A 13,710-nucleotide genomic window follows, 5' to 3' on the forward strand; every position below is an offset into this window, starting at 1 on the left:
TTGGTATCGATCTTGTAATGAAATTTTAATTTTCGAAATGGATGGACACAGAAGCCTGACGTTTCCTGTGAAAAAAGAATGAAATATGTTATTTTATACATATGTTCAATCCATCAGTGGTTATAAAGTGTGACGTACGAAACCGAAATTCATTCGTTTGAGATGGAACACTTAAATCTTCGGAGTAAATGTTGATTCGCCCCCAGATCCCCCTCTCATTAATTCCCTATTAGTATTCGAATTCCGTTTTGAATTTTTGAAAGTCGCATGAAAACTGGGGAGTTTAACTCTCACTATCTCCTGCAATGTTAGAGATATATTTATAATTTGTACTAACACTTCGTGATATGAGAATCACTAGTTGACGTCTCGTACATAATGAATCACTTCAGAAAAAAAAAACGTACCATTTTGATCTTTTTCTCGATCGTATTTGATAATTGATCAGTTCCTATTCTCAGTAATTTTGTTAAATACTTTTAATCACAGTTTTCATTTTTCCTAATCACAAATTGGCAGTAACAGTGTTTGGTAGACGGTCTTAATCTTAATAAGATTAACCGTGAGCCGTAAAACGGCCAAAAAAATTAGCAGTTAAACACTTTTCTGGTAAAAATTTATGGAACGAGTTGTTAAACATTTCTGGTAACAACTCATGGAATGATGTTAACCGTTACTCGTAAAATGGCTAAACTTTTAACCGTTAGCCGTAAAAGCTATCACCCCGAAAACGAAATTTCTCCGCATTTCGAGAAATCAGGTAATGTTGACATCAATACTAAATTAAACGGGAAGCAAGCTTGTCAAGCTGGCAATTGTTTGTTATTTTTTAAAGACATGGAAGAACCTAAGCCATATATAATTTTTATCATTCAAATGATCGCTGGGTGTTAGTGCCCTCTAGTTGCAAGTTTCTTGCGATTGTCTGAGGAAAAGAGGAAACAAAAAGGTTGAAAAGCACTATTGCCATTGGGAGTTTTCAGGAAAGTCCCTTCCGGATGCGCGGATCCTACAACGTAACTGTAGTCCAGTCCATTTCCCCCACCTCTCTTCCCTTCTCAAAAGAAATATGAAGGACTATTAAGTATAACTATTGATTATTACTGAAAGTCAAGCTACCTCCTCATTTACTTGTTGCCATATTTCAGTCATTGGATTAACACCTTCAAAGGTAAGACCAGTGATGTGGTTATGTTCAAGCAAATTACCGATCCACTCCGTCCGTTTTCTTTCTTTTTTTTTTTTATCAATTATCTCAGTTTATATTTTTGTCTTCGATCATGCAAATCACACCCTCAAGAAAATGAAAAGTTCACGTGTACAATGGGTCAGTTTTTACGCACAGATAGCTTACTGTTTAAAGACAGAAGCTTTAGTTGTACGCTCAATCTTATCGATCTCGTGATGCAAATCCTAACGAACTAAAAGGGATGAACACTGAAGCCTGGCGTTTTCGAATAAACAAAGTAAGATGTGTCATTTTTGGATGCTCAAATCCATCATTAGTTAGAAAAGTGTGACGTGCCAAACCAAAATACAGTCACTAAGTTTTTTTAGCATTTTTGGCTTCGATCGTGCAAATCACACCCGCTAGAAAATGAAAAGTTCACGAAGACAATGAGTCCATTATCACGCAAAGATAGCTTAGCGTTAAAAAAGAAACTTAGGATCGATCTTGTGATGAAAATCAAACCTTTCAAAGGGGTAAACACTAAAGCCTGACATTTCCTATTAAAAAAAGAATAACGCCTTTCATTTTCCACGTTCAATTACATCGTGTGTGATAAAAGTTGGACGTACAAAACCGAAATACTGTGTTCTTATTAACTGAGTGGTAGGGCCGGAAGGAAAATTATTTGGCTCGGGGTCATGACCTATGGACCGAGCACAGCGAGGCTCAAGCTTCATCACCCAGAGCCAAATATTTTCTCCACTGGCCCCACCAAATTCGGTCAATAAGGATTTTATCATATGACCACTGACCATTTTCAACGTTAATGGGAAGCGATAGACGGGCATGCGAACGCACAAAAAATATGCAATTTTATTTCGAGTAGCCAAGAGCGGGAGGGGAATAACCGAAAACACACGTGATCTAGATACCTAAAACGCCGTGGCGGCGGAAGTTCGGAAGGTTGAGAAAAGTGCGGAGTGTAATTCGTTATTTTTGTTGTTTCATTTTGAAAGCATCAGCCACATTGTCAACATCTTGGTAAGTGCGATTGAAAATCTTTCCTATTCACTCGGTTTTTATCAGCCTTAGTCATTTAGTAACTGTAGAGAGGTAAGGCTCTCATGGCAAAGCCCAGTAGCTGCTTTTTCGAGCTTTGTTTTTGCAATATGTAGTTATGTCTCGTTTCGAGCGTTAGCCCTTTATTTAAGCGGTTGATGGCGCGACTGAATCGCCACCACAGTGAAATAAATTCGTTATCCAGCGGTCTTCTCAAATCTCTGTAGCTTTATACCGTTTAATTTATCCTCATTAACTAATGTTATTGAGTATCGTTCAATTTGAGAAATTTGAGGGAATTTCCAGTACAAACATTTTGGACGGTACATTATTTAAACTGTCGAATAGTTCTCGAGAAAACTAGAGCAATTTTCTCATTAATCATTCTTGTATTATTCATGAATAAGAAATAAAATAGAGTGATCCTAATGATCTGCATCGCACATACGTTTTGACAGCCGGTTTAGCAAAATCAATAAACTAAGAATGGGGAAACTAGAACTTATATTGTAGAATTTTCCGTTCTAATTCCTTTCTGATTTCTTTTGATTTCCATGGATTTTTCATTAGCTGAATTTGCATTTTATTCTTGTCTTTTTTGTTTGTTTTTAATCAAAGCGAATAATGCCTCAAAAATAAATCAGCGAGTCAGGCTATGACACATGGCAGCAGTTTGTTTCCTCTGAGAAAAGGTAGCTTCCTTACCTCACAATACATGATATAACCAAGCCTCTTATTCTTCAATCTTCTTCATTGATTGAATCAATGAGCTTCATTATCAATTAAGAAGGGACTCTCTTTTCCCATTTCTTTCTGTTTCCGGTTTCCTAATTATCTGCCTTAAGAAAGTTGAGACACTGGGAAGAGAAATTTTTTTAGTTTCCTCATGCGATTAGAAAGACCAGAAGTTTTAGTTCGATCACAAATCCTGTGACAAATTCTTAGCAACAATGAAACTTTTTGATTTTCAAATATGAATGTAGTTTAAGTCAGGCGCAACTGTCTATCACCTGAGTGAAATGTGAACAAAGGTAGAAAAAACTGAGTATTAAAACCAAAACTCTTAGTAATTTATTTTTTTTTTTATGCGATTATCATTTGGTATCTATTTGTTTATAACCTGTATGAGCTTTCTTAACATTGATTTATTATATTCCAATTGTAACTGTTTTAAAACTGCAATTTATTCCATTGTCATTCCTTTAAGCCCATTTGCGGATAATCTTTAAGTTCTCTTTGAAGTTTGTAAGACTTTTCACTAATCTTCAGACTGCTCCAACTTCGAGGATGTACATAATAGATTTTTGGCTTTTAACGTTCACTCACAAAAAGATGAAAGACAGAAATCGGTAGGAATATAATTCAACCTAAGGGCAAAATGTTTCTTTTACATCACGTGACGAGATGAAGGAACCAAAAAACCTAGGTCAAAGTATAATATATAGATTTAGCCAAGCCTAAAAGCGGAGCTCGTATTTTTTTTTTCCCCGCACGTTTCAAGGGCACAACGCCTTGCCCCGGCCAGGACTAGAGTCCGGGTCGCCCAACTCGCAGCCCTAATGCACTGACCACTGAACTACTGGACAAAGCCGTGGCGTTGGCGTGCCCGCGGTAAGTTGACCACGCATGTTAACAGAAGCACCTTGTACGGTCGTACGGTCGAACGGTCGTACATCCAAATTTTTTCGGCTTGATGGGCTACTACTATTTTGCATAATTTTGGGGCTACGCTCTGCGAGCTCTGCTACTATTTACGACAGTAACCCAGTGAGTTAAGTCTAGTTTCTACGGTTCGCTTACCTGCGAGTTAACAAAGTTGATGTACTCCAACACGGAAGCTGAGTCAGTTCAGTAGTAAACTTGGTCTGCTGTCATTTCCAATTTTCTCGAATAATTCTGGAGAGCCTTACGCAGATAACACTGACTGTCAGTTCCAATATTGGAATTGAAATTTCATGTATGGGACTTGCTTCTTCCATGACAAATGCACAGTGAACTTGGTAAATGACATTTTTCAAACGGAAGTAAAAAAAGGCTGAAATTCATTATCATGGCCAATTTACATTGTCAACTCAGTTGGTAAAGCCAAATAGTTTTTTAATACCCCACCAAAGTTTCTTCAAAAACTTACCCCGTTGTTTATAGAAACTATGCATGTGGAAAGTTCTCATTGCAAAAGTTAAGATAAAGTCTGTTAGTTTTTTTTTATCTTTGTCCAATGACTTTAAAGTCATGTAATGTTCTGCAAAAATCCCAACTTGAGGAAAATGAAAGGTGACCAACCGACTTCTTCACTTTTTTTTTTGTTTGTTTTTAAGTGGATATTGTGAATTCTAACACTTTCAGCTTGTTACAAATAGTTTCCGGGTGTAATCAACCCAGCCCGTTTTTGTAACTTAAGAGCGACGGTCAGGAAATATCGACCAAAATCTTAATTTCGTGGCAAGAGTTGAAAAATCGCTTTCTTTCGTTTTTTGCCCATAAGTAGCTTTTAGGTAGATAAGATACCTGATGTGGATTGTTCCTGCCAAAAGCTTTTTATTTTTTAGAAAAATTAGAATATCGGTTTTTGTGGTCGGAGTCACAAAATTGGCTAATCATTTACGTGAAATTTGCATACATCAACTTGCCTCTCGTTCGCAAACAAAGTCGTACGGAGAAATTTGGACACTTTATTCCAACAGAATCACTGTTCTTCTTTTACTAGAAGATTCTTTTAGAGCAAAAGCGACACTCACCGAGCAGAAATTATTTAAAAATGAGGAATAGGTTTTATGAATAACAAAAACTCCGTTTTGTTATTGATTTTCGACGGCAATATTGCACATGTGGTATAACTCCAAATTGACTTCATTCTAGTTAAATCCCACATTTAGACATACATCTAAAATATACCTGGGAATTAGCTTGGGTTATTGAAGAAAATCTCTATAAGGCGGTATCGAAGTTAAGGAATTTTCACGGTGGGTCGACGGTAATTGTGTAAACACTTCCAGTTTCGAAATCCATGAAAGTGGATATTTGATCCCCAAATACTCATTTTTCTTAATCCTTGTAGGTTTTACAGTTGCAAAGTTGTGTTTCTACTTAAAGAGTGAGATAGAAAAGCCAAACTGGGTGAGTTTTGGCCATTTTGAAACGCTAAACTCTTTGTTTCGTGACTAAACGTGATATTGGGGAGTCGATCAGTCACGGAATCACAATATTAACAATGTATTTCTTGACGTCGTATGAGAACAGTGTAAGGGTATAATTGAATGAGTAAAACAGCAAGTTTTGGAAAATATGGCTCTCAAAAGTCGGTTGCCATGGTAACGTCAATGCTGACGTACAAGTCACGACGACTTTAAAATGTCCCCAGATGATTTTTAGGAAAAGTCACTGGGTTTGGTGCTCAAAGCTTGAGTGGCGTGTACATCAATTCTTTATCCAAACCACTAGAACAAGTGTAATTTCCAGTTTCATTTTGTTTTGAGGACATAATAGATTCCCAGAGAAGATCTAGATCATTAGGCGCTATTTCACCAAGAACAGCTGAAACCGCTTGCTTGGCTTTGCGCTACGGTGGTCAATAGGTTCTTCCAACTTCATTCCTGTAGTGCTTGTCTCGGTTTCTTCTAGGAGGGTTGCTGGTAAATATAATGACGTTTCTTGCTCTAGTATGTCATGTGCTACCACCGAACAAGGACTAATTGCAGCAATTGGAAGGTTACACATCACACCCTAGACAAGGACGCAAAATAAATATAACGTAAACTGTATTAAAAAGAAATTAATTGGGTACATAATTATCAAAGTTAACCAACACTTAGACAAAGATCAATAATCCCTCCTGATCTTTGTTGCCTTTATTATGGACTAAAAATAAAACCTTTTTTGCTGTCTTAATTTATGATAAAAAGTGCCTAATTTATTACATAAAATACCTTTCATTATGACAAATAAGTACGAACTTTAAAGCGAGTAGTAAAGGAACCCGGAGTGGTATATTGGAAACCCGAAACGTTTTTCTGGGCGTTATCACCGTATTCTTAACCTTGAGAAAATCACATAAACTCGTATCCCAGGCGGTATAAGGTGGAGGGATGCGTGTGTGTAGGTGGGGGCAATTGGAAGCAAAAATGCAGTTTTTTTTTAAATGAACCCTTTATTCTTAAAAGACCAATATGGCCTCAGCTTACCATCGCGGACTACGTGGTCTTTAACTTGTTGCCACTGCTTCAAGTTCTCAGATTTTGGTGAGAATAAAAATAGAAAATCCGCTAAATAAATTTCAACTGTGTGCAGACGCAAGGGCGACATAAAATGCACGGGGTATTAAACCTCTTCATTATCTGCGGAACTCAGGAAAAACTGACGTAGAAGGCACAAAATAAGCATATGGCATTGTTTTCTTGGATACCAGCACACAGTCTGAGGTCCACGAAATTCGTTAATTTGTGCTTTCTATCCCTATTCGTTACATTTCAAGGAAAGGCATTAAGGAAACGGGGCCCGCTCATGCAGATTTTGTGATGATAAGGTCCCTATCCATTTTTTTTTTTATCTTTTTTGCCCCGCGGGCCTTGTTTGGTGCCATTGTTAGTAACACTATTTCCATTGAGTGCCAGTTCAGAACTTACAGAAGTCTCAATGGTCTCAGTTTCCTCGTAAGAAAGGTTCTTGGTCTCCGGAAGCTTTGTGGGCAGCTCCCCTATTTTCTGCATGTCAAGATTAACCCGGCAGTTGCGACAAATACCTGTTGAGTGAATCGATGGAAAATGCAGGTTTTTGCTGATACGATATAATCACTATTCTGAACAACTACGGTCTTAATTTACACAAGTAAGGGAACCTGTTTTAAAAAACTTAAATGATAGATTTTCCTGCCCTTTCATATACTTCAACTCTTCAATTCCCTACCCTTTGATATACCTGAAGCCTGATAAAGGTACCCTTTAGGGGCTGAGCCTCCCTGTAACTATCTATAAGCCATCAGGGAATCTGCTTTAAAAAGCTGTAATTTTAGGAGTCCGGTGAAGGCTTCTAAATTTACCTTTTTGCTTCTAATATAAAATGTTAGAATAATGAAAGGAAAAGAAACACGTAAATAAACAAAGGCTATTGAATTTGCGACCGTCACGGCTACTTAATTATTGAAAAAGTCAAAAAAAAAAAAAAAAAAGAAAAGTGCTTTCAAAGTGCTTTAATTGAAGTGTCAGATTGGACCGCCATTTTAGTGCTGGTCTGTTTGGTTGAAAAAGATGAAAAATGATGTATACATACCTGAACCAACTGGAATAAAAATTCCCAGTTTCTTCTATATCAAATAACAAGCACTTTTGCCAAGTCCTCGTTCTGCCTTCGCGTTTTTTGGGCTTGTCCGCCGTGCTTCGAGATTAGCGAAGGAACTCAGCACAGATTCGATCCTCGACGCCACCCAATACCAAGGGATGAGCGGTGCCGGGGACAAATCGTTAATTCCGAAAGGTCTAACTCCGAAGAAAAGGATGTAGATACTCTTCCCAAAATAAGTTCGATTTCAGTTTCTACGTCACTTATTGACAAGGAAGACTTATGAACCGCGATGTCTCTTTTGCAGTTCAGAAATGGAATAACCTCAGTTGATCTGCTCCTATCTCTGGGGTCAGAAGAGCAAGAACCACCGACTAAGGAGCTAAAAGAGCACTTAACGTCCATGATGACACAAAACTAGCAAAACAAATTCACTCCAATTTCGCTAATTAAATATTCCCTCTTTGCATTTAATTGACTAATTCAATTTACTATGGCAAGTAAACTGCTTCGAGCTTTAGCCAACTCTGTCATTTCTTCAACAAATAATAGAAATGAATCCTCACAATTGAAGAAAATATCAATTTAAAAAAGAATCTATGATTTTTGTCTTTCTGTTCCGATTCTTCTGAAACCAAAGGAAGCGTATAAAACAAGTATAAAAGTTAAACAGGTTAGCCGAGAGCTAATCAAATTTCATCCTGATATTTATCAGGGAAAACATCTTTCACTGAAAAGGAAAACTTCCACCTTAACAATGAGAAAAAATAACCTCTCTTTGGCCGATTACCTTTTTTTCAATAAAAAAAGGACGAAAAGCTCACACCAGAATCGTTTTCAGTACGCTTTCGTGTATATTCCGGCTTGCTGTGTAAAAACTCCGCTTGACGTTACGGTCACGCAACAAGAATTGTTTACTCAGCCGTTGTAAAAAATTTGAATGAATTACTGTCATTTCAAAACCTTCGCGTGAGGCGCTGTAAAGAAAACCCATGCTGATTCTAACATATTATCAAGGAAAACCTTAAATCCCTCTAACGACATAGTTAAAAGGAAAATCTGAATTATATCACATAGTGAAAAAAACATATGGATTAAGGAGGTATTTGCGGGATTTTTCACGTTCGAAAATACAGCACTTTCCTGCGCGTTGTTTGCTATTTATGAACAACAATAAAGATAAATCATATAGTTTCTGGGAAAGTACGGCACTCACTCTATCAAAATTCGGTGTCATGACTCTTTGAATCGTTTTTCCTTGAAGACCAAAAGTCAGTTTAAAATATCAATTTCACACTTGCTTGCGGGACCTTTCGGGATCGTCGCGGGTAAAATTCGTTTTACTTAGTTTTCTCAGAATTAAAGCGCTCCGGAAGAAAAAGAAATACATGAAATTTCTTCTATTCTTAGTAGCTTTTTATAGTCAGAAAATAAGCGAAATTAATTTTTCAACTCTTGCCACTCAATGGTCGATATTTCCTGACCGTCGCCCTTAACATGTGTGTTCCTGTTTGAAGTGACTCGTTATTAATCAAGATTATCGACCATTTAGTATTGTGTTACTAAAAATAATGTTTCCCTGATAACAGGTGAGGATTGCAATGGAAACCTAACAGCAGAAGCCATGACACCTTTCATGAGCCTCGCCTTATTTGTTGCCCTGTTCTTGCTCAACTCAGGACGCATTCAGAAAGCCATTGAGATATGCAGCGAATGTTTGATTTTGCTAAGTGGCACCGATCAAAACAGCAAAGACCAATTTGATTCAGCACTGCTACAATTTTACAGCGACATATATACCGTTCTTTTCAGCGCTTATCGTCATATCTCTGACTACATAAGTGCGGAAAGATACCGAAGGAAACTGTTTGACTTATACAGAGGGTATGGAATTATGCTTTATAAACTTGGCGAAAGCCTAAAAGCAAAGAAATATTTTGAGAGGGCCCTTGCCCTAACAACCAAAATTGGCGACAGAGAAGGGGAAGCATCATGTTATGGAAACCTAGGTACTGTGTTTACGTCGCTTGGCCAATACGACAAGGCTGAAGAGTATCTCCAAAAAGCGCTTGTCATCAGAACTGAAATTGGCGACAGACAAGGGGAAGCATCATGTTATGGAAACCTAGGTCCTGTGTTTACGTCGCTTGGCCAATACGACAAGGCTGAAGAGTATCTCCAAAAAGCGCTTGTCATCAGAACTGAAATTGGCGACAGACGAGGGGAGGCAACTGACTACGGAAACCTAAGTACTGTGTTTCTGTCCGTTGGCCAATACAACAAGGCTGAAGAGTATCTCCAAAAAGCGCTTGTCATCAGAACTGATATTGGCGACAGACGAGGGGAGGCAACTGACTACGGAAACCTAAGTACTGTGTTTCTGTCCGTTGGCCAATACGACAAGGCTAAAGAGTATCTCCAAAAAGCGCTTGTCATCAGAACTGAAATTGGCGACAGAGAAGGGGAAGCAACTGACTACGGAAACCTAGGTACTGTGTTTACGTCGCTTGGCCAATACGACAAGGCTGAAGAGTATCTCCAAAAAGCGCTTGTCATCACAACTGAAATTGGCGACAGACAAGGGGAAGCATCATGTTATGGAAACCTAGGTACTGTGTTTACGTCGCTTGGCCAATATGACAAGGCTGAAGAGTATCTCCAAAAAGCGCTTATCATCAGAACTGAAATTGGCGACAGAGAAGGGGAAGCATCATGTTATGGAAACCTAGGTACTGTGTTTAGGTCGCTTGGCCAATACGACAAGGCTGAAGAGTATCTCCAGAAAGCGCTTGTCATCATCACTGAAATTGGCAACAGAGGAGGGGAAGCATCATGTTATGGAAACCTAGGTAATGTGTTTACGTCGCTTGGCCAATACGACAAGGCTGAAGAGTATCTCCAAAAAGCGCTTGTCATCAGAACTGAAATTGGCGACAGACAAGGGGAAGCATCATGTTATGGAAACCTAGGTCCTGTGTTTACGTTGCTTGGCCAATACGACAAGGCTGAAGAGTATCTCCAAAAAGCGCTTGTCATCAGAACTGAAATTGGCGACAGACAAGGGGAGGCAACTGACTACGGAAATCTAAGTACTGCGTTTCTGTCCGTTGGCCAATACGACAAGGCTGAAGAGTATCTCCAAAAAGCGCTTGTCATCAGAACTGAAATTGGCGACAGACAAGGGGAGGCAACTGACTACGGAAACCTAAGTACTGTGTTTCTGTCCGTTGGCCAATACGACAAGGCTAAAGAGTATCTCCAAAAAGCGCTTGCCATCCAAACTGAAATTGGCGACAGACAAGGGGAAGCATCATGTTATGGAAACCTTGGAATTTTGTTTAGAATTGTTGGTGATTTTGAAGCTTCGGAAGTATGCTTGGAGAAAGCTTTATTCATATCAAGAGATATTGGAGATGGAAGAAACGAGTTCCAAATCCTTCAAAGTTACTCCGTTCTTTATTTTTTTCAAAATAAAATTAAAGACTCTATGTCGTGTCTACATCTGTGCATTGAAAAGTATGAGGAGCTGAGATATTTCTTGGGCGCCAATGATCAGTTCAAAACATCATTTCTGGAGGACACAGGAATATTCCCCTACAAGCTGCTTTGTACTTTGCTTTGTGACACCGGAAATGCTCGGGATGCTCTTTATGTTGAGGAGTTGGGCCGAGCTAGAGGCCTATCAGACTTAATGGCAGAGAAGTACTCGGTTGAAACGCACATCTCTGCTAATCCACAATCTTGGTTTGGCATTGAGAACATTTTAAGAAAGAAAAATAACTGTACTTGTCTGTACATTTCTTATTATCAGAATCGTCTGCATTTGTGGGTCTTGAAAACAAGTGGAGTCCTTCACTATAGAAGAGTATCACCAGAAGAGAATCTAGTTCAGGCTGGGTTGCCCAAAGATTTGTCTTTGAGTCAATTTTTGGATGATAATTTCCGGAGTCTTGGTATTTTGCCCACTAAAGATTGTGAAGATCGGTCTTTAAATACGATTAAATTGCAACCTCTTTCCCCCGCGCAAAAGAGCTCAGCAAGATTGCGACTTGTGGAGGAGGACGAGGACGAGGACGAGGACGAGAAAGTGATTTCAAGTCTATATTTGTGTTACAAAATGTTTATTGCCCCCGTTTATGATTTGCTTGATGAGCCTGAAGTCATTATTGTTCCTGACCGCAGGTTGTACAAAGTTCCCTTTGCTGCCCTGAGTGAAAAGGAGGGAGCCGAATACTTGTCAGAGACTCATAAGATCCGTATCATTCCTTCGTTGACAACACTCAAGAACATTCAAGATAGTCCAGAGGACTATCACAGCAACACTGGTGCCTTGGTAATAGGCAATCCCAAGGTTAATTGGCTGCAATCATTGCCAGGTGCAAGAAAGGAAGCGGAGATGGTCGGACGACTGGTGGGTGTTCCGCCTCTAGTTGAAGGGAAAGCAACGAAGGAGGCGGTACTTGAGCAGATAAGTTCAGTGAGCTTGATACATTTTGCTGCCCATGGTGACGCAGAAAGAGGAGAAATTGCACTCTCCCCCATTCCTACTCCCAACAGTCAAAACGCTATCCCACCGAAGGAAGCTTACATGTTGACGATGGCTGATGTCTCACGAGTGAAAGTCAGAGCTAAACTGGTAGTACTTAGTTGCTGTCACAGTGGAAGTGGAGAGATAAGAGCCGAGGGAGTTATAGGAATTGCCCGTGCGTTCTTAGGATCCGGTGCTCGCTCGGTGTTGGTTGCGCTGTGGGCCATTCCAGACTCAGCAACAGAGCAGCTGATGAGCCGGTTCTACGAACACCTCAATGAAGGAAGAAGTGCCAGTGAATCCCTTCATCAGGCCATGAAAGGGATGAGAAAAAACGCCTTGAACAAAATTTCTGATTGGGCTTCGTTTACGCTGATTGGAGATGATGTGAGACTCGAGTTTGACTAGCAGCGGCAAGACTCGATGAGAACAGGTATTTCATTGATTAAAGTGAAATTAGATGTGAGGGTGGTTATGACTTACTAGTCGTTGACTGGATGGGGATCCTTTGTTACCTTGAACATCAAGGCTAGTTTAATATATATCTATCTATATATATATGTATATAAATATAAATATATATATATATATCTACACACACTTTTTTTTCCTTTTTGAAGAGTTACTATCTCCGCTCTCTGGTGTAAAGTATAAAATCTCACAGATGCCTCTCTACCAATGAGATACAAGTAATAGCCAATTATTTTTATATATTGTGCTTGGTGTAATTGTGTTTGCTTTATATCCAAAATATTAATTGAGGTAATAATAAATTGGGTTATTTCAAATTTTTTCTTGCAGGAAAAAAGACCCCGATAGAGTAAATAATGACAAGTACTCGAAGGGAACAGAGTTAAAAGACTTTTAGATGGATAAATTAAATAGAAATAAGTAGAGAAAATACTCTATTCGGTATTTCATCGACATTAAAAAAAAAGAGCTATCCCAGGTTAGGGGAGAGAATAACGGTTATTCCTATTTTTGGTGCTTTCTTTTCTGATATTCTCAGGAGGAGGTACTGGTTATGTACTCACCATTTTTTATGTTTTTCACGCAAAAATTATATTCTGATATAATAAGCACGAAACAATGTTGACCTACGTAAGGCTTTTGAGCAAAACGAATTCAGTAAAGTTAAGACAGTAGTTTAAGTATTAAACAAACCACTAAAATCTGGTATGATTTTTGTATTTTCAAGCCTTTTGTAAGGTTTAATTATTAAGAATACCTTCCATATTTGTTTTTGTTAATATACGGGTAACTGCGGAGAGATTCGTTTATACTAGCTCAACGCCTAGCAGGAGTCGTGCCGTAAAGGAGAAGCGTTGCGCATCCTAAAAATAAATCCGAAGCATTTCACATTTAAAAGAATCGTACAGAGCTTAAAAATACGACTAAAAGAGGGGAAAGAGGATACCTGACGAAGTTCTGGAGAAATACGTATCTCAAGTTACCTGCTCCAGTAGAGAAGGATCACTTCCGGCTTTACAAAAGCTCAAGAACACGCTGATGTGGAAATGTCACATTCAAAATCACATCGCCAAAAAACATTAAAGGATATCCTGGCCAGAACTGATCTTTGGAGACAGAAGTATAAAATCGCTTGCAGATGGCGGGAGTGTCATGCGGGCATGTCAATACTTCAATTTTTAACTGGTCACTCGCCTCTTGTGCTATG

At 38.8% G+C, this 13,710-nt stretch overlaps 1 protein-coding gene and 1 long non-coding RNA gene across 3 annotated transcripts; one reads left to right on the plus strand and one right to left on the minus strand.

Annotated features, from left to right (window-relative positions):
• Positions 1–4,885: 4,885 nt before the first annotated feature.
• On the minus strand, positions 4,886–8,989 carry LOC149037825 (uncharacterized). 2 transcript variants are annotated; one of them, XR_016180832.1, is made up of 3 exons: positions 7,496–8,989; positions 6,853–6,968; positions 4,886–5,953 (listed from the first exon to the last, which is right to left on the minus strand). It is a non-coding gene; the product is annotated as an uncharacterized LOC149037825 (long non-coding RNA). The 2 variants fall into 2 exon arrangements; XR_016180831.1 differs by lacking the exon at positions 7,496–8,989 and having other exon boundaries at positions 6,853–7,489.
• LOC149037826 (tetratricopeptide repeat protein 28-like) lies at positions 7,998–13,204 on the plus strand. Its single transcript, XM_089186410.1, has 3 exons — positions 7,998–8,004; positions 10,474–12,465; positions 12,834–13,204. The coding sequence occupies exons 1-2, from the start codon at positions 7,998–8,000 to the stop codon at positions 12,438–12,440; spliced, it is 1,974 nt and encodes a 657-aa protein (XP_089042536.1). The 3' UTR covers positions 12,441–12,465; positions 12,834–13,204.
• Positions 13,205–13,710: the final 506 nt, after the last annotated feature.

This window comes from Pocillopora damicornis, chromosome 11 (assembly GCF_964200805.1).
Source record: "Pocillopora damicornis chromosome 11, jaPocDami1.2, whole genome shotgun sequence".
Taxonomy (NCBI): Eukaryota; Metazoa; Cnidaria; class Anthozoa; order Scleractinia; family Pocilloporidae; genus Pocillopora; species Pocillopora damicornis.